The 24,752-nt window shown below is 53.9% G+C and overlaps 1 protein-coding gene across 1 annotated transcript in view; it reads left to right on the top strand.

Moving 5' to 3' along the window:
* Positions 1-24,752, top strand: part of LOC144675618 (biglycan-like) — a 39,155-nt gene that overhangs the window by 1,964 nt on the left and 12,439 nt on the right. Inside the window, 3 exon segments of the mRNA XM_078536262.1 lie at positions 21,326-21,650; positions 22,421-22,533; positions 24,360-24,573. Coding sequence (XP_078392388.1) covers positions 21,383-21,650; positions 22,421-22,533; positions 24,360-24,573 — 595 coding nt within the window. The 5' untranslated portion in view covers positions 21,326-21,382.

Below are 24,752 nucleotides of genomic sequence, written 5' to 3'. Positions count from 1 at the left end.
ACTGGAGAGAGGGAGTGGGCCAGAAAACAACGACATTATTATAGCACATTCACCATCCTCAGGCGGCATCACAGGAGAGGAAATCGGACATGGGTCTGACCCCGGGACACAAGCGGACATATTAGGGACCAAAAGATCGATCAAAGAGGTCGGTTTTTAAGGAGGACAGAGAGAGAGAGGGGGTCAGAGAGGTTTAGGGAGGGAATTCCAGAGCTCAGGGCCCACCCCGCAGGCAGCTGAAGGCACGGCCGCCAATGGCGGAGCGATGGGAATCGGGGGATGCTCGAGAGGCCGGAATTGGAGGAGCGCAGAGATCTCGGAGGGTTGTAGGAGGTTACAGAGGTAGGGAGGGTTGTAGGGGCTGGGGGAGGTTACAGAGATAGGGAGGGTTGTAGGGGCTGGAGGAGGTTACAGGGATAGGGAGGGTTGTAGGGGCTGGAGGAGGTTACAGAGATAGGGAGGGTTGTAGTGGGCTGGAGGAGGTTACAGAGATAGGGAGGGTTGTAGGGGGCTGGAGGTGGTTACAGAGATAGGGAGGGTTGTAGGGGCTGGAGGAGGTTACAGAGATAGGGAGGGTTGTAGGGGCTGGAGGAGGTTACAGAGATAGGGAGGGGTGTACGGGCTAGAGGAGGTTACAGAGATAGGGAGGGGTGTAGGGGATGGAGGAGGTGACAGAGATAGGGAGGGTTGTAGGGGCTGGAGGAGGTTACAGAGATAGGGAGGGGTGTAGGGGCTGGAGGAGGTTACAGAGATAGGGAGGGTTGTACGGGCTGGAGGAGGTTACAGAGATAGGGAGGGATGTAGGGACTGGAGGAGGTTACAGAGATGGAGAGGGTTGTAGGGGCTGGAGGACGTTACATACATAGGGAGGTCTGTAGGAGGTTAAAGAGGTAGGGATGGTTGTAGGGCTGGAGGAGGTTACAGAGATAGGGAGGGTTGTAGGGGCTGGAGGAGGTTACATAGATAGGGAGGGTTGTAGGGGCTGGAGGAGGTTACAGAGATAGGGAGGGTTGTTGCGGCTGGAGGAGGTTACAGAGATAGGGAGGGTTGTAGGGGCTGGTGGAGGTTACAGAGATAGGGAGGGTTGTAGGGGCTGGAGGAGGTTACAGAGATAGGGAGGGTTGTAGGGTCTGGAGAAAGTTACAGAGAAAGTGAGGGTTGGAGGGGCTAGAGGAAGTTACAGAGATGGGGAGGGTTGTAGGGGCTGGAGGAGGTTATAGAGATAGGGAGGGTTGTAGGGGACTGGAGGAGGTTACAGAGATCGGGAGGGGTGTATGGACTGAAGAAGGGTTGCAGAGATAGGGGGGTTGTAGGGGCTGGAGGAGGTTACAGAGATAGGGAGGGTTGTAGGGGCTGGAGGAGGTTTCAGAGATATGTAGAGTTGTAGGTGCTGGAGGAGGTTAGAGAGATAGGGAGGGTTGTAAGGTCTGGACAAGGTTACAGAGATAGGGAGTGTTGTAGTGGCTGGAGGAAGTTACAGAGATAGGGAGGGGTGTAGGGGCTGGAGGAGGTTACAGAGATAGGGAGGAGAGTAGGGGCTGGAGGAGGTTACAGAGATAGGGAGGGTTGTAGGGGCTGGAGGAGGTTACAGAGATAGGGAGGGGTGTAGGAGCTGAAGGAGGTTACAGAGATAGGTAGGGGCGTAGGGGCTGGAGGAGTTTACAGAGATAGGGAGGGTTGTAGGGACTGGAGGAGGTTACAGAGATAGGGAGGGTTGTAGGGGCTGGAGGAGGTTACAGAGATAGGGAGGGTTGTAGGGGCTGGAGGAGGTTACAGAGATAGGGAGGGTTGTACGGGCTGGAGGAGTTTACAGAGAGAGGAAGGTTTGTAGGGGATGGAGGAGTTTACATAGATAGGGAGGGTTGTAGGAGCTCTAGTATTTTACAGAGATAGGGAGGGGTCTAGGGGCAGGAGGAGGTTACAGAGATAGAGAGGGTTGTAGGGGCTAGAGGAGGTTACAGAGATAGGGAGGTGTGTGGGGGCAGGAGGAGGTTACAGAGATAGGGAGGGTTGTAGGGGCTGGAGGAAGTTACAGAGATAGGGAGGGTTGTAGGAGCTGGAGCAGTTTACAGAGATAGGGAGGTTTGTAGGGGCTGGAGGAGTTTACATAGATTGGGAGGGGTGTAGGGGCTGGAGGAGGTTACAGAGATAGGGAGGGGTGTAGGGGCAGGAGGAGGTTACAGAGATAGGGAGGGTTGTAGGGGCTGGAGGAGGTTACAGAGATAGGGAGGGTTGTAGGGGCTGGAGGAGGTTACAGAGATAGGGAGGGTTGTAGGGGGCTGGAGGAGGTTACAGAGATAGTGAGTGTTGTAGGGGCTGGAGGAAGTTACAGAGATAGGGAGGGGTGTAGGGGCTGGAGGAGGTTACAGAGATAGGGAGGGGAGTAGGGGCTGGAGGAGGTTACAGAGATAGGGAGGGTTGTAGGGGCTGGAGGAGGTTACAGAGATAGGGAGGGGTGTAGGAGCTGGAGGAGGTTACAGAGATAGGGAGGGGCGTAGGGGCTGGAGGAGTTTACAGTGATAGGGAGGGGAGTAGGGGCTGGAGGAGGTTACAGAGATAGGGAGGGGTGTAGGGGCTGGAGGAGGTTACAGAGATAGGGAGGGTTGTAGGAGCTGGAGCAGTTTACAGAGATAGGGAGGTTTGTAGGGGCTGGAGGAGTTTACATAGATAGGGAGGGGTGTAGGGGCTGGAGGAGTTTACATAGATAGGGAGGGTTGTAGGTGCTCTAGTATTTTACAGAGATAGGGAGGGGTCTAGGGGCAGGAGGAGGTTACAGAGATAGGGAGGGTTGTAGGGGCTAGAGGAGGTTACAGAGATAGGGAGGGGTGTGGGGGCAGGAGGAGGTTACAGAGATAGGGAGGGTTGTAGGGGCTGGAGGAGGTTACAGAGATAGGGAGGGTTGTAGGGGCTGGAGGAGGTTACAGAGATAGGGAGGGTTGTAGGAGCTGGAGGAGTTTACAGAGATAGGGAGGGTTGTAGGGGCTGGAGGAGGTTACAGAGATAGGGAGGGTTGTAGGAGCTGTAGTATTTTACAGAGATAGGGAGGGGTGTAGGGGCAGGAGGAGGTTACAGAGATAGGGAGGGTTGTACGGGCTGGAGGAGTTTACAGAGAGAGGAAGGTTTGTAGGGGCTGGAGGAGGTTACAGAGATAGGGACGGTTGTAGGGGCTGGAGGAGGTTACAGAGATAGGGAGGGATGTAGGAGCTGGAGGAGTTTAAAGAGATAGGAAGGTTTGTAGGGGCTGGAGGAGTTTACATAGATAGGGAGGGGTGTAGGAGCTGTAGTAGTTTACAGAGATAGGGAGGGGTGTAGGGGCTGGAGGAGGTTACAGAGATAGGGAGGGTTGTAGGGGCTGGAGGTGGTTACAGAGATAGGGAGGGGTGTAGGGACTGGAGGAGGTTACAGAGATAGGGAGGGTTGTAGGGGCTAGAGGAGGTTACGGAGATAGGGAGGGGTGTAGGGGCAGGAGGAGGTTACAGAGATAGGGAGGGTTGTAGGGGCTGGAGAAGGTTACAGAGATAGGGAGGGGTGTAGGGGCTGGAGGACCTTACATATATAGGGAGGGTTGTAGGGGCTGGAGGAGGTTGCAGAGATAGGGAGGGTTGTAGGGGCTGGAGGAGGTTACAAAGATAGGGATGGGTGTAGGGGGCTGGAGGAGGTTACAGCGATAGGGAGTGTTGTAGGGGCTGGAGGAGGTTACAGAGATAGGGAGGGTTGTAGAGGCTGGAGGCATTTACAGAGATAGGGAGGGTTGTGGGGGCTGGAGGAGTTTACAGAGATAGGGAGGGTTGTAGGGGCTGGAGGAGGTTACAGAGATAGGGAGGGTTGTCGGGGCTGGAGGAGTTTACAGAGATAGGGAGGGTTGTAGTGGCTGGAGTAGGTTACAGAGATAGGGAGGGTTGTAGGGGCTGGAGGAGGTTACAGAGATAGGGAGGGTTGTAGGGGCTGGAGGAGGTTACAGAGATAGGGAGGGTTGTAGGGGCTGGAGGAGTTTACAGAGATAGGGAGGGGTGTAGGGACTGGAGGAGTTACAGAGATAGGGAGGGTTGTAGGAGCTGGAGGAGTTTACAGGGATAGGGAGGGTTGTAGGGGCTGGAGGAGGTTACAGAGATAGGGAGGGTTGTAGGAGCTGTAGTATTTTACAGAGATAGGGAGGGGTGTAGGGGCAGGAGGAGGTTACAGAGATAGGGAGGGTTGTAGGGGCTGGAGGAGGTTACAGAGATAGGGAGGGTTGTACGGGCTGGAGGAGGTTACAGAGATAGGGAGGGTTGTAGGGGCTGGAGGAGGTTACAGAGATAGGGAGGGTTGTAGGGGGCTGGAGGAGGTTACAGAGATAGTGAGTGTTGTAGGGGCTGGAGGAGGTTACAGAGATAGGGAGGGTTGTACGGGCTGGTGGAGTTACAGAGATAGGGAGGGTTGTAGGAGCTGTAGTATTTAACAGAGATAGGGAGGGGTGTAGGGATAGGAGGAGGTTACAGAGATAGGGAGGGTTGTAGGGGCTGGAGGAGGTTACAGAGATAGGGAGGGTTGTACGTGCTGGAGGAGTTTACAGAGAGAGGAAGGTTTGTAGGGGCTGGAGGAGGTTACATAGATAGGGAGGGTTGTAGGAGCTCTAGTATTTTACAGAGATAGGGAAGGGTGTAGGGGCAGGAGGAGGTTACAGAGATAGGGAGGGTTGTAGGGGCTGGAGGAGGTTACAGATATAGGGAGGGTTGTAGGGGCTGGAGGAGGTTACAGAGATAGGGACGGTTGTAGGGGCTGGAGGAGGTTACAGAGATAGGGAGGGTTGTTGGGGCTGGAGGAGTTTACAGAGATAGGGAGGGTTGTAGTGGCTGGAGGAAGTTACAGAGATACGGAGGGTTGTAGGGGCTGGAGGAGGTTACAGAGATAGGGAGGGTTGTAGGGGCTGGAGGAGGTTACAGAGATAGGGAGGGTTGTAGGGGCTGGAGGAGGTTACAGAGATAGGGAGGGGTGTAGGGACTGGAGGAGGTTACAGAGATAGGGAGGGTTGTAGGGGCTAGAGGAGGTTACGGAGATAGGTAGGGGTGTAGGGGCAGGAGGAGGTTACAGAGATAGGGAGGCTTGCAGGGGTTGGAGAAGGTTACAGAGATAGGGAGGGGTGTAGGGGCTGGAGGACCTTACATATATAAGGAGGGTTGTAGGGGCTGGAGGAGGTTGCAGAGATAGGGAGGGTTGTAGGGGCTGGAGGAGGTTACAAAGATAGGGATGGGTGTAGGGGGCTGGAGGAGGTTACAGCGATAGGGAGTGTTGTAGGGGCTGGAGGAGGTTACAGAGATAGGGAGGGTTGTAGAGGCTGAAGGCATTTACAGAGATAGGGAGGGTTGTGGGGGCTGGAGGAGTTTACAGAGATAGGGAGGGTTGTAGGGCTGGAGGAGGTTACAGAGATAGGGAGGGTTGTCTGGGCTGGAGGAGTTTACAGAGATAGGGAGGGTTGTAGTGGCTGGAGGAGGTTACAGAGATAGGGAGGGTTGTAGGGGCTGGAGGAGGTTACAGAGATAGGGAGGGTTGTAGGGGCTGGAGGAGGTTACAGAGATAGGGAGGGTTGTAGGTGCTGGAGGAGGTTAGAGAGCTGGGGAGGGGTGTAGCGGCTGAAGGAGGCTACAGAGATAGGGAGGGTTGTAGGGGCTGGAGGAGGTTACAGAAATAGGGAGGGGTTTTAGGGGCTGGAGGAGGCTACAGAGATTGGGAGGGTTGTGGGGGCTGGAGGAGTTTACAGAGATAGGTAGGGTTGTAGGGGCTGGAGGAGGTTACAGAGGTAGGGAGGGTTGTCGTGGCTGGAGGAGGTTACATAGATAGGTAGGGTTGTAGGGGCTGGAGGAGGTTACAGAGATAGGGAGGGTTGTAGGGGCTGGAGGAGGTTACAGAGATCGGGAGGGTTGTAGGGGCTGGAGGAGGTTAGAGAGCTGGGGAGGGGTGTAGGGGCTGAAGGAGGCTACAGAGATAGGGAGGGCTGTTGGGGCTGGAGGAGGTTACAGAAATAGGGATGGGTGTAGGGGCTGGAGGAGATTACAGAGATAGGGAGGGGTGTAGGGGCTGGAGGAGGTTACAGAGATAGGGAGGGTTGTGGGGGCTGGAGGAGTTTACAGAGATAGGGAGGTTTGTAGGGGCTGGAGGAGGTTACCGAGATAGGGAGGGGTGTAGGGGCTGGAGGAGGTTACAGAGATAGGGAGGGGTGTAGGGGCTGGAGGAGGTTACAGAGATAGGGAGCGTTGTAGGGGCTGGAGGAGGTTACAGAGATAGGGAGGTTTGTGGGGGCTGGAGGAGGTTACAGAGATAGGGAGGGTTGTAGTGGCTGGAGGAGGTTACAGAGATAGGGAGGCTTGTAGGTCCTGTAGGAGGTTACAGAGAGAGGGTGAGGCACTGTAATTGATCAGAATGAAGGCAGTTTCAAGATGGAGGTGTTTGTGGACCTGGAGCCAGTGTGGGTCAGTGAGAAGAGGGTGGCCGCAGGGTGCAGGGGAATCGATACGGGCTGACCGAGCAGCCTAGCGGCCATCCACACAGACAGCCCACTGGCCTGTCGCTGTCCCAGACATGAGACAAGACCTGAATTTCAATATGGATCGGAGAAGACATGAGGGGGCGGAGAATGTCCCTCCCTCATAATCCAAACGCTTCGGGAAAGAGGGAGCTTCAGGATCGTGTGGAGGATCAGGATCAGGATCAGTGAGGAGACAGGATTTATTGTAGCTCAGCGCAGAGTGGACCATCCACACAATCAGGGACAGATACAAAAATCTACGTCCGATACACCGGGAGAGAAAGCAAACAAACAAAAATAGGCAGCAAGAGAGAAAGGTAGTTGGCACGGTGTAGAGGGAGCTTTACTCTGTATCTAACCCCGTGCTGTACCTGTCCTGGGAGTGTTTGATGGGGACGGTGTAGAGGGAGCTTTACTCTGTATCTAACCCCGTGCTGTACCTGTCCTGGGAGTGTTTGATGGGGACGGTGTGGAGGGAGCTTTACTCTGTATCTAACCCCGTGCTGTACCTGTCCTGGGAGTGTTTGATGGGGACGGTGTGGAGGGAGCTTTACTCTGTATCTAACCCCGTGCTGTACCTGTCCTGGGAGTGTTTGATGGGGACGGTGTGCAGGGAGCTTTACTCTGTATCTAACCCCGTGCTGTACCTGTCCTGGGAGTGTTTGATGGGGACGGTGTAGAGGGAGCTTTACTCTTTATCTAACCCCGTGCTGTACCTGTCCTGGGAGTGTTTGATGGGGACAGTGTAGAGGGAGCTTTACTCTGTATCAAACCCCGTGCTGTACCTGTCCTGGGAGTGTTTGATGGGGACAGTGTAGAGGGAGCTTTACTCTGTATCAAACCCCGTGCTGTACCTGTCCTGGGAGTGTTTGATGGGGACAGTGTAGAGGGAGCTTTACTCTGTATCTAACCCCGTGCTGTACCTGTCCTGGGAGTGTTTGATGGGGACAGTGTAGAGGGAGCTTTACTCTGTATCAAACCCCGTGCTGCACCTGTCCTGGGAGTGTTTGATGGGGACGGTGTGGAGGGAGCTTTACTCTGTATCTAACCCCGTGCTGTACCTGTCCTGGGAGTGTTTGATGGGGATGGTGTAGAGGGAGATTTACTTTGTATCTAACCCTGTGCTGTACCTGTCCTGGAAGTGTTTGATGGGGACAGTGTAGAGGGAGCTTTACTCTGTATCTAACCCCGTGCTGTACCTGTCCTGGGAGTGTTTGATGGGAACGGTGTAGAGGGAGCTTTACTCTGTATCTAACCCCGTGCTGTACCTGTCCTGGGAGTGTTTGATGGGGACGGTGTAGAGGGAGCTTTAATTTGTATCTAACCCCGTGCTGTACCTGTCCTGGGAGTGTTTGATGGGGATGTAGTAGAGGGAGATTTACTATATATCTAACGCCATGGTGTACCTGTCCTGTGAGTGTTTTGATGGGGGAAGTGTAGAGGAATTTATACTCTGTATCTAACCCCGTGCTGTACTTGTTCTGGGAGTGTTTGATGGGGATGGTGTAGAGGGAGCTTTACTCTGTATCTAACCCCGTGCTGTTCTGTCCTGGGAGTGTTTGATGGGGATGGTGTAGAGGGAGCTTTACTCTGTATCTAACCCCGTGCTGTTCTGTCCTGGGAGTGTTTGATGGGGATGGTGCAGAGGGAGCTTTACTTTGTATCTAACCCGTGCTGTACCTGTCCTGGGAGTGTTTGATGGGGACGGTGTAGAGGGAGCTTTACTCTGTATCTAACCCCGTGCTGTACCTGTCCTGGGAGTGTTTGATGGGGACGATGTAGAGGGAGCTTTACTCTGTATCTAAACCCGTGCTGTACCTGTCCTGGGAATGTTTGATGGGGACGGTGTAGAGGGAGCTTTACTCTGTATCTAACCCCGTGCTGTACCTGTCCTGGGAGTGTTTGATGGGGACGGTGTAGAGGAAGCTTTACTCTGTATCTAACCCCGTGCTGTACCTGTCCTGTGAGTGTTTGATGGGGACGGTGTAGAAGGAGCTTTACTCTGTATCTAACCCCGTGCTGTACCTGTCCTGGGAGTGTTTGATGGGGACGGTGTGGAGGGAGCTTTACTCTGTATCTAACCCGGTGCTGTACCTGTCCTGGGAGTGTTTGATGGGGACGGTGTAGAGGGAGCTTTACTCTGTATCTAACCCCGTGCTGTACCTGTCCTGGGAGTGTTTGATGGGGACTGTGTAGAGGGAGCTTTAATCAGCATCTAACCCCGTGCTGTACCTGTCCTGGGAGTGTTTGATGGGGACGGTGTAGAGGGAGCTTTACTCTGTATCTAACCCCATGCTGTACCTGTCCTGGAGGTGATTGATGAGGACAGTGTAGAGGGAGCTTTACTCTGTATCTAACCCCGTGCTGTACCTGTCCTGGGAGTGATTGATGAGGACAGTGTAGAGGGAGCTTTACTCTGTATCTAACCCCATGCTGTACCTGTCCTTGGAGTTTTTGATGGGGACGGTGTAGAGGGAGCTTTACTCTGTATCTAACCCCGTGCTGTACCTGTCCTGGGAGTGGTTGATGGGGACGGTGTAGAGGGAGCTTTACTCTGTATCTAACCCGTGCTGTACCTGTCCTTGGAGTGTTTGATGGGGACGGTGTTGAGGGAGCTTTACTCTTTATCTCACCCAGTGCTGTACCTGTCCTGGGAGTGTTTGATGGGGACAGAGTAGAGGGAGCTTTACTCTGTATCTAACCCCGTGCTGTACCTGTCCAGGGAGTATTTGATGGGGACAGAGTAGAGCAAGCTTTACTCTGTATCTAACCCCGTGTTGTACCTGTCCTGGGAGTGTTTGATGAGGACAGTGTAGAGGGAGCTTTACTCTGTATCTTCCCCCGTGCTGTACCTGTCCTGGGAGTGTTTAATGGGGACAGTGTAAAGGGAGGTTTACTCTGTATCTAATCCAGTGTTGCACCTATCCTGGGAGTGTTTGATGGAAACACTCGAAGGGAAATTATACTCTGTATCTAACACAGTGCTGTAGTTGTCCTGGGTGTGTTTTTTGGGGACAGTTCAGAGGGAGCTTTATTCTGTATCTAACCCCGTGCTGTACCTGTCCTGGGAGTGTTTAATGGGGACGGTGTAGTGGGAGCTTTACTCTGTATCTAACCCTGTGTTGTACCTGTCCTAGGAGTGTTTGATGGGGACAGTGTTGTGGGAGCTTTACTCTGTATCTCACCCCGTGCTGTACCTGTCCTGGGAGTGTTTGATGGGGACAGCGTAGAGGGAGCTTTACTCTGTATCTAACCCCGTGCTGTACCTGTCCTGGGAGTGTTTGATGGGGACGGTGTAGAGGGTGCTTTATTCTGTATCTAACCCCGTGCTGTACCTGTCCTGGGAGTGTTTGATGGGGACAGTGTAGAGGGTGCTTTACTCTGTATCTAACCCCGTGCTGTACCTGTCCTGGGAGTGTTTGATGGGGATGTTGGAGAGGGACATTTACTCTGTATCTAACCCCAAGCTGTACCTGTCCTGGGAGTGTTTGATGGGAAAGTGTAGAAGGAGGTTTACTCTGTAGCTAACCCCGTGCTGTACCTGTCCTTGGAGTGTTTGATGGTGACAGTGTAGAGGGAGCTTTAGTCTGTATCTAACCCCGTGCTGTACCTGTCCTGGGAGTGTTTGATGGGGCCAGTGTAGAGGATCCTAGTCTTTGTACCTAACCCCGTGCTGTACCTGTCCTGGGCGTGTTTGATTGTGACAGTGTAGAGGGAGAATTACTCGGTATCTAACCCCGCACTGTACGTGTCCTGGGAGTGTTTGATGGGGACATTTCAGAGGGAGACTTATTCTGTAGCTAACCCCGTGCTGAACCTGTCCTGGGTGTATCTGATGGTGAGAGTGGAGAGGGAGCTTTACTCTGTATCTAACCCCGTGCTGTACCTGTCCTGGGAGCGTTTGATGGGGACTGTGTAGAGGGAGCTTTACTCTGTATCTAACCTCGTGCTCTACCGGACATGCGAGTTTTAAATGGGGTCAGTGAAGACGGAGCTTTACTCTGTATCTAACCCCGTGCTGTACCTGTCCTGGGAGTGTTTGATGGGGATGTAGTAGAGGGAGATTTACTCTGTATCTAACCCCGTGCTGTACCTGTCCTGGGAGTGTTTGATGGGGACAGTGTGTAGAGGGAGATTTACTCTGTATCTAACCCCGTGCTGTACCTGCCCTGGGAGTGTTTGATGGGGACAGTGTAGAGGGAGCTTTACTCTTTATCTAACCCCGTGCTGTACCTGTCCTGGGAGTGTTTGATGGGGATGTAGTAGAGGGAGATTTACTATATATCTAACGCCGTGGTGTACCTGTCCTGTGAGTGTTTTGATGGGGGAAGTGTAGAGGAAATTATACTCTGTATCTAACCCCGTGCTGTACTTGTCCTGGGAGTGTTTTTAGGGGACAGTTTAGAGGGAGCTTTACTCTGTATCTCACTCTATTCTGTTCCTGTCCTGGGAGTGTTTGATGGGGACAGTGTAGAGGGAGCTTTAGTCTGCATCTAACCCCAAGCTGTACCTGTCCATGGAGTGTTTTATGGGGACAGTGTAGAGGGAGCTTTACTCTGTATCTAACCCCGTGCTGTCCGTGTCCTGGAAGTGTTTGATGGGGACAGTCTAGAGGGAGCTTTACTCTCTATCTAACGCCGTGCTCTACCTGTCCTGGGAGTGTTTGATGGGGACAGTGTAGAAGGGGCTTTGCACTGTATCTAATCCTGTGCTGTACCGGTCCAGGAAGTGTTTGATGGGGCCAGTGTAGAGGATCCTAGTCTCTGTACCTAACCCCGTGCTGTACCTGTCCTGGGCGTGTTTGATTGTGACAGTGTAGAGGGAGCTTTACTCTGTATCTAACCCCGTGCTGTACCTGTCCTGGGAGTGTTTGATGGGGACGGTGTAGAGGGAGCTTTACTCTGTATCTAACCCCGTGCTGTACCTGTCCTGGGAGTGTTTGATGGGGACAGTGTAGAGGGAGCTTTACTCTGTATCTAACCCCGTTCTGTCCCTGTCCTGGGAGTGTTTGATGGAGATGTTGTAGAGGGAGATATACTATATATCTAGCCCCGTGGTGTACCTGTCCTGGGAGTGTTTTGATGGGGAAAGTGTAGAGGTAATTATACTCTGTATCTAACCCCGTGCTGTACTTGTCCTGGGAGTGTTTTTGGGGGACAGTTTAGAGGGAGCTTTACTCTGTATCTCATTCCATTCTGTTCCTGTCCTGAGAGTGTTTGATGGGGACAGTGTAGAGGGAGTTTTACTCTGTATCTGACACCATGCTGTACCTGCCCTGGGAGTGTTTGATGGGTACAGTGTAGAGGGAGCATTACTCTGTATGTAACCCCGTGCTTTACCTGTCCTGGCAGTGTTTGATGGGGACTGTGTAGAGGGAACATGAGTCTGTATCTAACCCCGTGCTGTACCTGTCCAGGGAGGGATTGATGGGGACAGTTCAGAGGGAGCTTTACTCTGTATCTAACCCCGTGCTGTACCTGTCTTGGGAGTGTTTGATGGGGACAGTGTGGAGGGAGCTTTACCCTGTATCGAACCCCATGCTGGGCCCGTCCTGGGAGTGTTTGATGAGGACAGTGTAGAGGGAGCTTTACTCTGTATCTAACCCCGTGCTGTCCCTGTCCTGGAAGTGTTTGATGGGGACAGTGTAGAGGGAGCTTTACTCTATATCTAACGCTGTGCTGTACCTGTCCTGAGAGTGTTTGATGGGGACAGTGTAGAAGGGGCTTTACTCTGTATCAAATCCTGTGCTGTACCTGTCCTGGGAGTATCTGATGGGGACAGTGGAGAGGGAGCTTTACTCTCTATCTAACCCCGTGCTGTACCTGTCCTGGGAGTGTTTGATGGGGACGGTGTAGAGGGAGATTTACCCTGTATCGAACCCTGTGCTGTCCCTGTCCTGGGAGTGTTTGATGGGGACAGTGTAGCGGGAGCTTTACTCTGTATCTAACCCCGTGCTGTACCTGTCCTGGGAGGTTTTGATGGGGACATTTCAGACGGAGACTTATTCTGTAGCTAACCCCGTGCTGTACCTGTCCTGGGAGTGTTTGATGGGGACAGTGTAGAGGGAGCTTTACTCTGTATCTAACCCCGTTTTGTACCTGTCCTGGGAGTGTTTGATGGGGACAGTGTGGAGGGTGCTTTACTCTGTATCTAACCCCGTGCTGTACTTGTCCTGGGAGTGTTTTTAGGGGAGAGTTTAGAGGGAGCTTTACTCTGTATCTCACTCCACTCTGTACCTGTCCTGGGAGTGTTTGATGAGGACAGTGTAGAGGGAGCTTTACCCTGTATCTAGCCCCGTGCTATAACTGTTTTGGGAGTGTTTGATTGGGACAGCGTAGAGGGAGATTTACTCTGAATCTAACCCGGTGTTGTACCTGTCTTGGGAGTGTTTGATGGGGACGGTGTAGAGGGAGCTGTACTCTGTATCTAACCCCGTGCTGTACCTGTCCTGGGAGTGTTTGATAGGGACAGTGTAGAGGGAGCTTTACTCTGTATCTAACCCCGTGCTGTCCCTGTCCAGGGAGTGTTTGATGGGGACGGTGTAGAGGGAGCTGTACTCTATATCTAACCCCGTGCTGTCCCTGTCCTGGGAGTGTTTGATTGGGACAGTGTAGAGGGAGCTTTACTCTGTATCTAACCCCGTGCTGTACCTGTCCTGGGAGTGTTTGATGGGGACAGTGTAGAGGGAGCTTTACTCTGTATCTAACCCCATGCTGTCTCTGTCCTGGAAGTGTTTGATGGGGACAGTGTAGAGGGAGCTTTACTCTGTATCTAACCCCGTGCTGTACCGGTCCTGGGAGTGTTTGATGGGGCCAGTGTAGAGGATCCTAGTCTCTGTACCTAACCCCGTGCTGTACCTGTCCTGGGAGGTTTTGATGGGGACATTTCAGTGGGAGACTTATTCTGTAGCTAACCCCATGCTGTACCTGTACTGGGAGTATCTGATGGCGACAGTGGAGAGGGAGCTTTACTCTCTATCTAATCCCGTGCTGTACCTGTCCTGGGTGTGTTTGATGGGGACGGTGTAGAGGGAGATTTACTCTGTATCTAACCTCGTACTGTACCTGTCCTGGGTGTGTTTGATGGGGACGGTGTAGAGGGAGCTTTACTCTGTATCTAACCCTGTGCTGTCCCTGTCCTGGGTGTGTTTGATGGGGACGGTGTAGAGGGAGCTTTACTCTTTATCTAACCCCGTGCTGTACCTATCTAAGGATTGTTTGACAGGGACAGTGTAGAGAGGGCTTTTCCCTGTTTCTAACCCCGTGCTCTACCTGTCCAGGGAGTGTTTCATGGGGACAGTGTAGAGGGAGCTTTACAATCTATCTAACCCCCTGCTGTCCCTGTCCTGGGAGTGTTTGATGGGGACGGTGTAGATGGAGCTTTATTCTGTGTCTAACCCCGTGCGGTGCCTGTCCTGGGTGTGATTGATGGGGACAGTATAGAAGGAGCTTTAATCTATATCTTACCCTGTGCTGTACCTGTCCTGGGAGAATTTGATAGGGCCAGTGTAGAGGGAGCTTTACTCTGTATCTAACCCCGTGCTGTACCTGTCCTGGGAGGGTTTGATGGGGACATTTCAGAGGGAGATTTATTCTGTAGCTAACTCCTTGCTGTACCTGTCCTGGGACTGTTTGACAGGGAAGGGTAGAGAGAGCTTTACTCTGTATCTAACCCCGTGCTGTACCTGTCCTGGGAGTGTTTAATGGGGACAGTGTAGAGGGGGCTTTACTCTGTATCTAACCCCGTGCTGTACCGGTCCTGGGAGTGTTTGATGACGAAGGTGTAGAGGGAGCTTTACTCTTTATATAAACCCATGCTGTACTTGAACTGGGACTGTTTCATTGGGACAGTGTAGAAGGAGCTTTACTCTGTATCTAACCCCGTGCTGTGCCTGTCCTGGTAGTGTTTGATGGGGACAGTGTAGAGGGAGCTTTACTCTGTATCTAACCCCATGCTGTACCTGTCCTGGGAGTGTTTGATGGGGACGGTGTAGAGGGAGCTTTACTCTGTATCTAACCCCGTGCTGTACCTTCCCTGGGAGTGTTTCACGGGGAGTTTGTAGGGAACACTAAATTCATTCCACAACTCACGTCACTTTGCCATGATTTCTTTATCCCACAGTTATGGAATGAATGATGTCAGGTTGTCTTCCCTCGGCCGCTCGAAAGCTGCCTGTTTACAGTCCTTGTGGTCTGAAAGCAAATATTATGGTCTTGCTCTTTCCCAACTGACCTCTGCTGCGCTCTATGCCGCCTGTCCCTTTCCCACGCCTCCCTCAGCTCTGCGCAGAGAACCGCTCTTAAAGGGGCAGAGCTGTGGGAGAACAAACGAGTGAGCGATTGGCGGGTCTGTCCCGCGATGGCCCATGCAGTCGAATATCGCCTCACCTTCCCGAGCGGTAGACCGCGGGTCCAGGCCCCACCTGCCTAACCGCGCGACACCTCAGCCTGACCTTTGACCTCTCGTTCTCTGTCATCCTGAGGCCTGTGACATCAGCTCAGTGAGGTCAAAGGACGTCTCAAGCGTGTCACCTCAGAAGCCTGGGGTGCGGGTCTGGATGTGTTCAAAACTGTAGCAACAACAATCTGCATTTTTATAGCTCCTGTAACACTGTTAAACGTCCCCAAAGCAATTCACAGGAGCATAAATCGGACAGAACCTGACCCCGAGCCACATGTGGAGATATTAGGGACAGGTGACCAAAATCTCGGTCAAAGAGGTCGGTTTGTAAGGAGCGACTTAAAGGAGAAGAGAGAGAGAGAGAGGGAGAGAGGGAGAGAGAGGCGGAGAGGTTGAGGGAGGGAATTCCAGAGCTCAGGGGCCCCACCCCCCAGGCAGCTGAAGGCACGGCCGCCAATGGCGGAGCGATGGGAATCGGGGGACGCTTGAGAGGCCGGAATTGAAGGAGCGCAGAGATCTCGGAGGGTTGTAGGAGGTGACAGAGATAGGGAGGGTTGTAGGGTCTGGAGGAGGTTACAGAGATAGGGAGGGTTGTAGGGGCTGGAGGAGGTTACAGAGATAGGGAGGGTTGTAGAGGCTGGAGGAGGTTACAGAGATAGGGAGGGTTGTAGGGGCTGGAGGAGGTTACAGAGATTGGGAGGGCTGTAGGGGCTAGAGGAGGTTACAGAGATAGGGAGGGTTGTAGGGACTTGAGGTTACAGAGATAGGGAGGGTTGTAGGGGCTGGAGGAGGTTACAGAGATAGGGAGGGTTGCAGGAGGAAATGTGTACAGTGGGTGTGAAGGGGAAGGGGTTTGGGTCCATTGGGATTGTGTACAGTGGGTGTGAAGGGGAAGGGGTTTGGGTCCATTGGGATTGTGGACAGTGGGAGTGAATGGGAAGGGGTTTGGGTCCATTGGGATTGTGCACAGTGGGAGTGAACGGGAAGGGGTTTGGGTCCATTGGGATTGTGGACAGTGGGAGTGAATGGGAAGGGGTTTGGGTCCATTGGGATTGTGTACAGTGGGAGCGAACAGGAAGGGGTTTGGGTCCATTGGGATTGTGTACAGTGGGAGTGAACGGGAAGGGGTTTGGGTCCATTGGGATTGTGTACAGTGGGAGTGAACGGGAAGGGGTTTGGGTCCATTGGGATTGTGTACAGTGGGAGTGAATGGGAAGGGGTTTGGGTCCATTGGGATTGTGGACAGTGGGAGTGAATGGGAAGGGGTTTGGGTCCATTGGGATTGTGGACAGTGGGAGTGAACGGGAAGGTGTTCGGGTCCATTGGGATTGTGGACAGTGGGAGTGAACGGGAAGGGGTTTGGGTCCATTGGGATTGTGGACAGGGAGTGAACGGGAAGGGGTTTGGGTCCATTGGGATTCTGTACAATGGGAGTGAACGGGAAGGGGTTTGGGTCCATTGGGATTCTGTACAATGGGAGTGAACGGGAAGGGGTTTGGGTCCATTGGGATTGTGTACAGTGGGAGTGAATGGGAAGGGGTTTGGGTCCATTGGGATTGTGTACAGTGGGAGTGAATGGGAAGGGGTTTGGGTCCATTGGGACTGTGTACAGTGGGAGTGAACGGGAAGGGGTTTGGGTCCATTGGGATTGTGTACAGTGGGAGTGAACGGGAAGGGGTTTGGGTCCATTGGGATTGTGTACAGTGGGAGTGAACGGGAAGGGGTTTAGATCCATTGGGATTGTAGACAGTGGGAGTGAATGGGAAGGGGTTTGGGTCCATTGGGATTGTGTACAGTGGGAGTGAACGGGAAGGGGTTTGGGTCCATTGGGATTGTGTACAGTGGGAGTGAATGGGAGGGGTTTGGGTCCATTGGGATTGTGTACAGTGGGAGTGAACGGGAAGGGGTTTGGGTCCATTGGGATTGTGTACAGTGGGAGTGAACGGGAAGGGGTTTGGGTCCATTGGGATTGTGTACAGTGGGAGTGAACAGGAAGGGGTTTGGGTCCATTGGGATTGTGTACAGTGGGAGTGAACGGGAAGGGGTTTGGGTCCATTGGGATTGTGTACAGTGGGAGTGAACAGGAAGGGGTTTGGGTCCATTGGGATTGTGTACAGTGGGAGTGAACGGGAAGGGGTTTGGGTCCATTGGGATTGTGTACAGTGGGAGTGAACGGGAAGGGGTTTGGGTCCATTGGGATTGTGTACAGTGGGAGTGAACGGGAAGGGGTTTGGGTCCATTGGGATTGTGTACAGTGGGAGTGAACAGGAAGGGGTGGATGTAACACCTCCCAGGGCCACTATGGGTATTCGGGGGGAGGCGGTGGTATGGGAGGGGAATTCTCCCCAGAGTGCTGTGGGCAATAATGATCACCTGAATCCTATAGAACAGCGGACAATGTGGGCATTACCACAGTGCTTTTCCCCAGCTCAGGACGTCCCAGAGCAACTCAGAGCCAATGGAAGAAAGTTTTTGAAGTGTTGTAACGCAGGAATGTTGGTGGCTACTTTGTACACAGCAAGATCCCACAAACATAGAGCCCCAGGACATCGGGTAGAGCTCCCTCCACCTCACCCCTACCCACGTTCTTCATCCAATTGGGGCCGTGGGATTTTTGACATCACCTGACAGGGCAGAGGGTTTAACGTCTCATCCTGAAAGACGTCAACTCCGACAGCGCGGCGCTCCCTCAGCACTGACCCTCTGACAGTGCGGCACTCCCTCAGCGCTGACCCTCCGACAGCGCGGCGCTCCCTCAGCACCGACCCTCCGACAGTGCGGCGCTCCCTCAGCACTGACCCTCCGTCAGCGCAGCACTCCCTCATTACTGACCCTCCGACAGTGCGGCACTCCCTCGGCACCGACCCTCCGACAGTGCGGCGCTCCCTCAGCACCGACCCTCCGACAGTGCGGCGCTCCCTCAGCACCGACCCTCCGACAGTGCGGCGCTCCCTCAGCACTGACCCTCCGACAGTGCGGCACTCCCTCAGCACCGACCCTCCGACAGTGCGGCGCTCCCTCAGCACCGACCCTCCGACAGTGCGGCGCTCCCTCAGCACTGACCCTCCGACAGTGCGGCGCTCCCTCAGCGCTGACCCTCCGACAGTGCGGCGCTCCCTCAGCACTGACCCTCCGACAGTGCGGCACTCCGTGTGCATGACACACCAATGCCCTGCATAATTGGAGTATAATAACTCACTTCAACTCCTCTCATAATAAAGGATCGTATTTCATTAGCCTTCTTAATTATCGTTGTCCCTGCATGCTAACTTTTTGTGATTCATGTACTAGATTACCCAGATCCCTCTGCATCTCGGAATTCTTCAGCCGTTCTCCGTTCAAGGAATACTCTGCTTATTTATTCTTCCTGCAGGAGTGAAGATCTTCACATTTTCCCTCCATCTTCCAGATTTTTGCCCACTCACTCAACTTATCTCTACCTGTCGACAAACCCCTGATGTCTTCTTCACCACATACTATCCTACCCATCTTCGTGTCGTCTGCAAGTTTAAACGCCCCCCCTCCCCGTGACATTTTGAACACTCTTTTGCGGAAAGTGTCGTAGGACTCGTACCCCTCAACCCGCTCTTAGATCCGCGATTTAGTCAGCTGGAAACCATCTCCAACTAACTGTTCCATGATTCACCTCCCCCAGCTCTGAGATTCAAGGAGCCTTTCCTGCTGTTCCGCTCTTTGCTCGTAGGGGGCGCCACAGTGAGCGCAGGGAGTCGGGATTGGACGGCAGGGTTTGATGCGGGCGCCGTGACGACGAGTGACCGGGGTCGGGCCTGACAGAAGAGTACTCGCCAGGAGCAGGAGGAGGCCATTCAGCCCCTCTCTCTCGAGCCTGTTACACAGGAACAGGAGGAGGCCATTCAGCCCCTCTTGAGCCTGTTACACAGGAACAGGAGGAGGCCATTCAGCCCCCCTCTCGAGCCTGTTGCCCAGGGACAGGAGGAGGCCATTCAGCCCCCCTCCTCGAGCCTGTTACACACGAAGAGGAGGAGGCCATTCAGCCCCTCTCGAGCCTGTTACACAGGAACAGGAGGAAACCATTCAGCCCCTCTCGGGCCTGTTACACAGGAACAGGAGGAGGCCCATTCAGCCCCTCTCGAGCCTGTTACACAGGAACAGGAGGAGGCCATTCAGCCCCTCTCGAGCCTGTTACACAGGAACAGGAGGAGACCATTCAGCCCCCTCCTCGAGCCTGTTACACACGAAGAGGAGGAGGCCATTCAGCCCCCTCCTTGAGCCTGTTACACAGGAACAGGAGGAGGCCCCATTCAGCGCCTCTCGAGCCTGTTGCACAGGAACAGGAGGAGGCCATTCAGCCCCTCTCTCGAGCCTGTTACACAGGAACAGGAGGAGGCCATTCAGCCCCTCTCTCGAGCCTGTTCCTCCATTCAATCTGATCGGGGCTGATCTGTACCTTAACTCCATCTCCCCACCTCGGTTCCCCCTTCCCCAGCAAAAATCGATCAATCTTGGGTTTGAAATTTCCAACTGATCCCCCACCAACCCCCCACCACCCCAACCTCGCCTGCTTTTTGTGTGTGGCGGGGGAGAGAGTTCCAGATTTGCACTCCCCTCGGTGTGAGGGAGCGCTCCCTGACATCGCCCCCTGAACGGCCTGGCTCCCAGTTTAAGGTTCTGTCCCCTCGTTCTGCCCCTCACCAACACCACCAGAGGAAATAGTTTCTCTCTATCGACCCTATTGAATCCTTCAATCGTCTTCAGAACCTCAATTGAATAACCCCTTAATCTTCAAGGGAATATGAGCCTGGTCTGTGTGGCCGTTCCTCACAATTTAACCCTTTCAGCCCTGGGAAGGTTCTGGTGAATCTACTCTGCACCCACTCCAAGGCCATTATATCCTTTCCTGAGGTGTGGGGCCCCAGGGCTGAAAACAGCCACTGCCATCTGTGCAATTAGTCTCTCAGTGACCACCAATATATCCTTCCTGAGGGGCAGGGCTTCAGAGCTGAAAAAAGTTGCTCCCATCTGTGCAATTAGTCTCTCAGTGACCGGCTCCAAGGCCAATATATCCTCCCTGATGTGAAGGGCCCCAGAACCGAAAACAGCCACTGCCATCTGCGCAATTAGTCTCTCAGTGACCGTCTCCAATGCCAATATATTCTTCCTAAGGTGCAGGGCCCCGGAACTGAAAACAGTTTCTCCCATCTGCATAATTAGTCTCTCAGTGACCGCCTCCAAGGCCAATATATCCTCCCTGAGGTGAGGGGCCCCAGAACAAAAAAAAACAGTAACTCCCATCTGTGCAATTAGGCTCTCAGTGACCACTTCCAAGGCCAATATATCCTCCCTGAGGTGAGGGGCCCCAGAACCAAAATCAGTTACTCCCATCTGCGCAATTAGCCTCTCAGTGACCACTTCCAAGGCCAATATACTCTTCCTGAGGTGCGATGCCCCAGAGCCAAAAACAGTCACGTCAATCTGCACAATTAGTCTCTCAGTGACCACCTCCAAGGCCAATATATCCTTCCTGAGGTGCAGGGCCCCGGAACTGAAAACAGTTTCTCCCGTCTGCGCAATTAGTCTCTCAGTGACCCCCTGCAAGGCCAATATATCCTTCCTGAGGTGCTGGACCCCAGAGCTGAAAACAGTCACTGCCATCTGCGCAATTAGTCTCTCAGTGACCGCCTCTAAGGCCAATATATCTATCTTGATGGGCGGGGCCTCAGAGCCGAAAAAAGTCACTCCCATCTGCACCATTAGTCTGTCAGTGACCACCTCCAAGGCCAATATGTCCTCTCTGAGGTGAAGGGGCCCCCGAACCGATAAGAGTTACTCCCGTCTGTGCAATTAGTCTCTCAGTGACCGCCTCCAAGGCCAATATGTCCTCTCTGAGGTGAAGGGGCCCCAGAACCGATAAGAGTTACTCCCGTCTGTGCAATTAGTCTCTCAGTGACCGCCTCCAAGGCCAATATGACCTCTCTGAGGTGAGGGGCCCCAGAACCGATAAGAGTTACTCCCATCTGTGCAATTAGTCTCTCAGTGACTGCCTCCAAGGCCAATATGTCCTCTCTGAGGTGAGGGGCCCCCGAACCAATAAGAGTTACTCCCGTCTGTGCAATTAGTCTCTCAGTGACCACCTCCAAGGCCAATATGTCCTCTCTGAGGTGAAGGGACCCCAGAACCGATAAGAGTTACTCCCATCTGTGCAATTAGTCTCTCAGTGACCGCCTCCAAGGCCAATATGCCCTCTCTGAGGTGAGGGACCGATAAGAGTTACTCCCGTCGGTGCAATTAGTCTCTCAGTGACCGCCTGCGAGGCCGACATGTCCTCCCTGAGAGAGGCGGGCCATTCAGCCCATTGGGGTGGGTTGGGGTTGTGGGATCGGGATCGTCGTGGGCTGATTCCTGATGTGTTTTTTTTCCCTCCCCCTCAGTTTGAACCTCCAGGGTTAGAGCCCGATTGAGAGGGGGGATTCGGCCCACCCCGAGCCTACGTCACCCACCATGAGGGACAGCATTGTCCTCCTGCCCTGCCTCCTGGCCTGCTCACTGGCCTCACCCTTCCAGCAGCGTGGCTTCCTGGACTTCATCGATGACCTGACGGGCATGCAGAACGACGAGGGTTCCGCCATCGATGAGCTGCCAGTGCCAGACAGTACCCCGGCACCCCAGCCGCCATTCGTCCCAGCACGGCCTGCTGGCCCTTACGAGCCCATGCACTGTCCCTTTGCCTGTCAGTGCAACAGGCGGGTGCTCCAGTGCTCAGATCTCGGTAGGTACACATCGCGCCCTGCGCTGTCGGGAGGGTCGGCGCTGAGGGAGCGCCGCACTGAGGGAGGGTCAGTGCTGAGGGAGCGCCGCACTGTCGGAGGGTCAGCGCTGAGGGAGTGCCGCACTGTCGGAGGGTCAGTGCTGAGGGAGCACCGCACTGTCGGAGGGTCAGCGCTGAGGGAGTGCCGCACTGTCGGAGGGTCAGTGCTGAGGGAGCGCCGCGCTGTGGGAGGGTCAGTGCTGAGGGAGCGCCGCACTGTCGGGAGGGTCAGCGCTGAGGGAGCGCCGCACTGTCGGGAAGGTCAGTGCTGAGGGAGCGCCGCACTGTCGGAGGGTCAGTGCTGAGGGAGCGCCGCACTGTGGGAGGGTAAGTGCTGAGGGAGCGCCGCACTGTCGGAGGGTCGGCGCTGAGGGAGCGCCGCACTGTCGGAGGGTCAGCACTGAGGGAGCGCCACACTGTCGGAGGGTCAGCGCTGAGGGAGCGCCGCACTGTCGGAGGGTCAGCGCTGAGGGAGCGCCGCACTGTCGGAGGGTCAGCGCTGAGGGAGCGCCACACTGTCGGAGGGTCAGCGCTGAGGGAGCGCCGCACTGTCGGAGGGTCAGTGCTGAGGGAGCGCCGCACTGTCGGAGGGTCGGTGCTGAGGGAGCGCCGCTCCGGTGACCTTTGGCTCCAATGACCCTCGACTGCCCTGCTCCCTCCCTCCCTCCCCCCTCTGTTGGCGCCCGGCCTACGGGATCTGTCATGGTTGTCTCCTTTCTCCTCCCGCGTAGGCCTGAAGGAAGTCCCAGCCAATATACCGACGGAAATGAGCCTTGTCGACCTGCAAAACAACAAGATCACCGAGATCAAAGAGAAGGACTTCAAGGGGCTGACAAACCTTTACGTGAGCATTGCCTGCCCTCAGAGGAGAAAGTACCAGCTCAGAGCACCGAGGGGGGGCTATTCGGCCCCTCGGAGCCTGCTACCCCATTCCATAAGACCGTGCCCGATCCGATTCCTCCTCATCTCCGTCTTCAATGGGAGACCCCCTCATTCTGAAACTGTGCCCCCCTCCTCCCCTCGTTCTAGATTCCCCCCGACGAGGGGAGGGGAAACATCCCCTCAGCATCCACCCTGTCAAACCCCCCTCCCCTCAGAATCTGATATGTTTCAATAAGATCGCCTCTCATTCTTCTATGACTAACCGTCTGGGAGCCCTCCGTGTCCTGGTTTTTGCCTCTCGGTTGTGGGTCTGAAAGAAACGCCTGACACAATCTGTCTGACTGACGGTTTTCCTGCTGACTGTGTCCCCTTCACCGCGGACTCTCAGCTCCCCCTGGTCGGATGAGGAGGAACTGCAAGTAGTTTGTTGGGTTTTACAGACGTATGCGGAGACATAAACACACACACACACACACATACACACACACACACACTCCCCCCCCCACACACACACACACACCTTCTCTCACTCCCCCACACACACACACTCATACTCCCCCCCACACACGCGCACACACACTCACACTCACACACACTCACACACACTCACACACATACACACACGCGCGCACACACTCACACTCACACACACTCACACACACATACACACACGCGCGCACACACTCACACTCACACACACTCACACACACACACACACATACACACACACACACACACAGCTCCCCTTAGTTGAATGAGGAGGAACTGCACGTAGTTTGAAGAATTTTACAGACAAATGCAGAGGCATAAACACCAACATGCACACACACTCACATGTGCACTCACACGCGCACATACACACACTCGCAGACTCACACTCAAACCCACACACTTACACTCGCACACACACACATATACAATCACACACACATAAACACACTCACAGACACATACTCACAGACACACAAACACACACATACATACACACTCACACACATACTCATACACATACACACACTCACACATACACATAGACACACCCACATACACACACACATGAACACACACTCTCTCACACACACACTCTCACACACATGTGCATGCACACACACACTTACTCACAGGCTCACACTCACACACACATACACATACACCCACACACTCACAAACACACACACTCACACTCGCAAACACACACTCGCTCAACCTCACACACACACACACACTCACTCAACCTCACATACACACACACACATTCATCCTCACACACACACACTCACTCGCAGACTCACACACACTCACAAACACACACACTCACACACACACTCACAAACACACACCCACACACACACAATCAACCTCACACACACACACTCACTCAGCCTTACACACACACACACACTCAACCTCACACACACACTCACAAACACACACTCACACACACACTCAACCTCACACACACATGCGCGCACACACACACACACACACACAAACACACACATTCACACACACACACTCAACCTCGCACACAGACATGCACTCACTCAACCACACACACACATACAAACATAGGCACACACTCACACTCAAGACACGCACACACATACACACTCTCTCACACATACATCCTCTCACACACACTCACACTCACTTACAGACTCACAGTCACACACACATCACAAACACACACTCACACTCAAAAACACAGACACATACTTACAAACACACACACACTCACTCACACTCACACCCATGCTTTCCTCTCACTCCTGTGTTCTTTGTTTTCAGGCTCTCTATCTGGTCAATAACAAGATCAGTAAGGTTCATCCTAAGGCTTTCCTGTCCCTGATAGCCCTCCAGAAGCTGTACCTGTCGAAGAACGCGCTGGTGGAGATTCCAAAGAACCTGCCCAAATCCCTTGTTGAGCTGAGGATCCACGAGAACCATATCAAGAAGGTGCCCAAGGAAGCCTTCCGAGGGATGAAAGACATGAACTGCATCGGTGAGTGAAGGCTCACTCGGTCAATCTGTAACCACCGTTCCAACCACCTGACTGGGTCTCACTGACGTCTCAGAGTCTCTCAGTGACCCCGGGCCCAGGACTGAATGAGTTACTGCCATCTGCACAATTAGTCTCTCAGTGACCCCGGGCCCAGAGCTGGACGCAGTTCTTCCATCTGT

This window comes from Cetorhinus maximus, unplaced genomic scaffold (assembly GCF_964194155.1).
Source record: "Cetorhinus maximus unplaced genomic scaffold, sCetMax3.hap1.1 HAP1_SCAFFOLD_1054, whole genome shotgun sequence".
Taxonomy (NCBI): domain Eukaryota; kingdom Metazoa; phylum Chordata; class Chondrichthyes; order Lamniformes; family Cetorhinidae; genus Cetorhinus; species Cetorhinus maximus.
The sequence above is the reverse complement of the archived record's forward strand: the minus strand, read 5'-3'. Positions and strand labels throughout refer to the sequence as shown.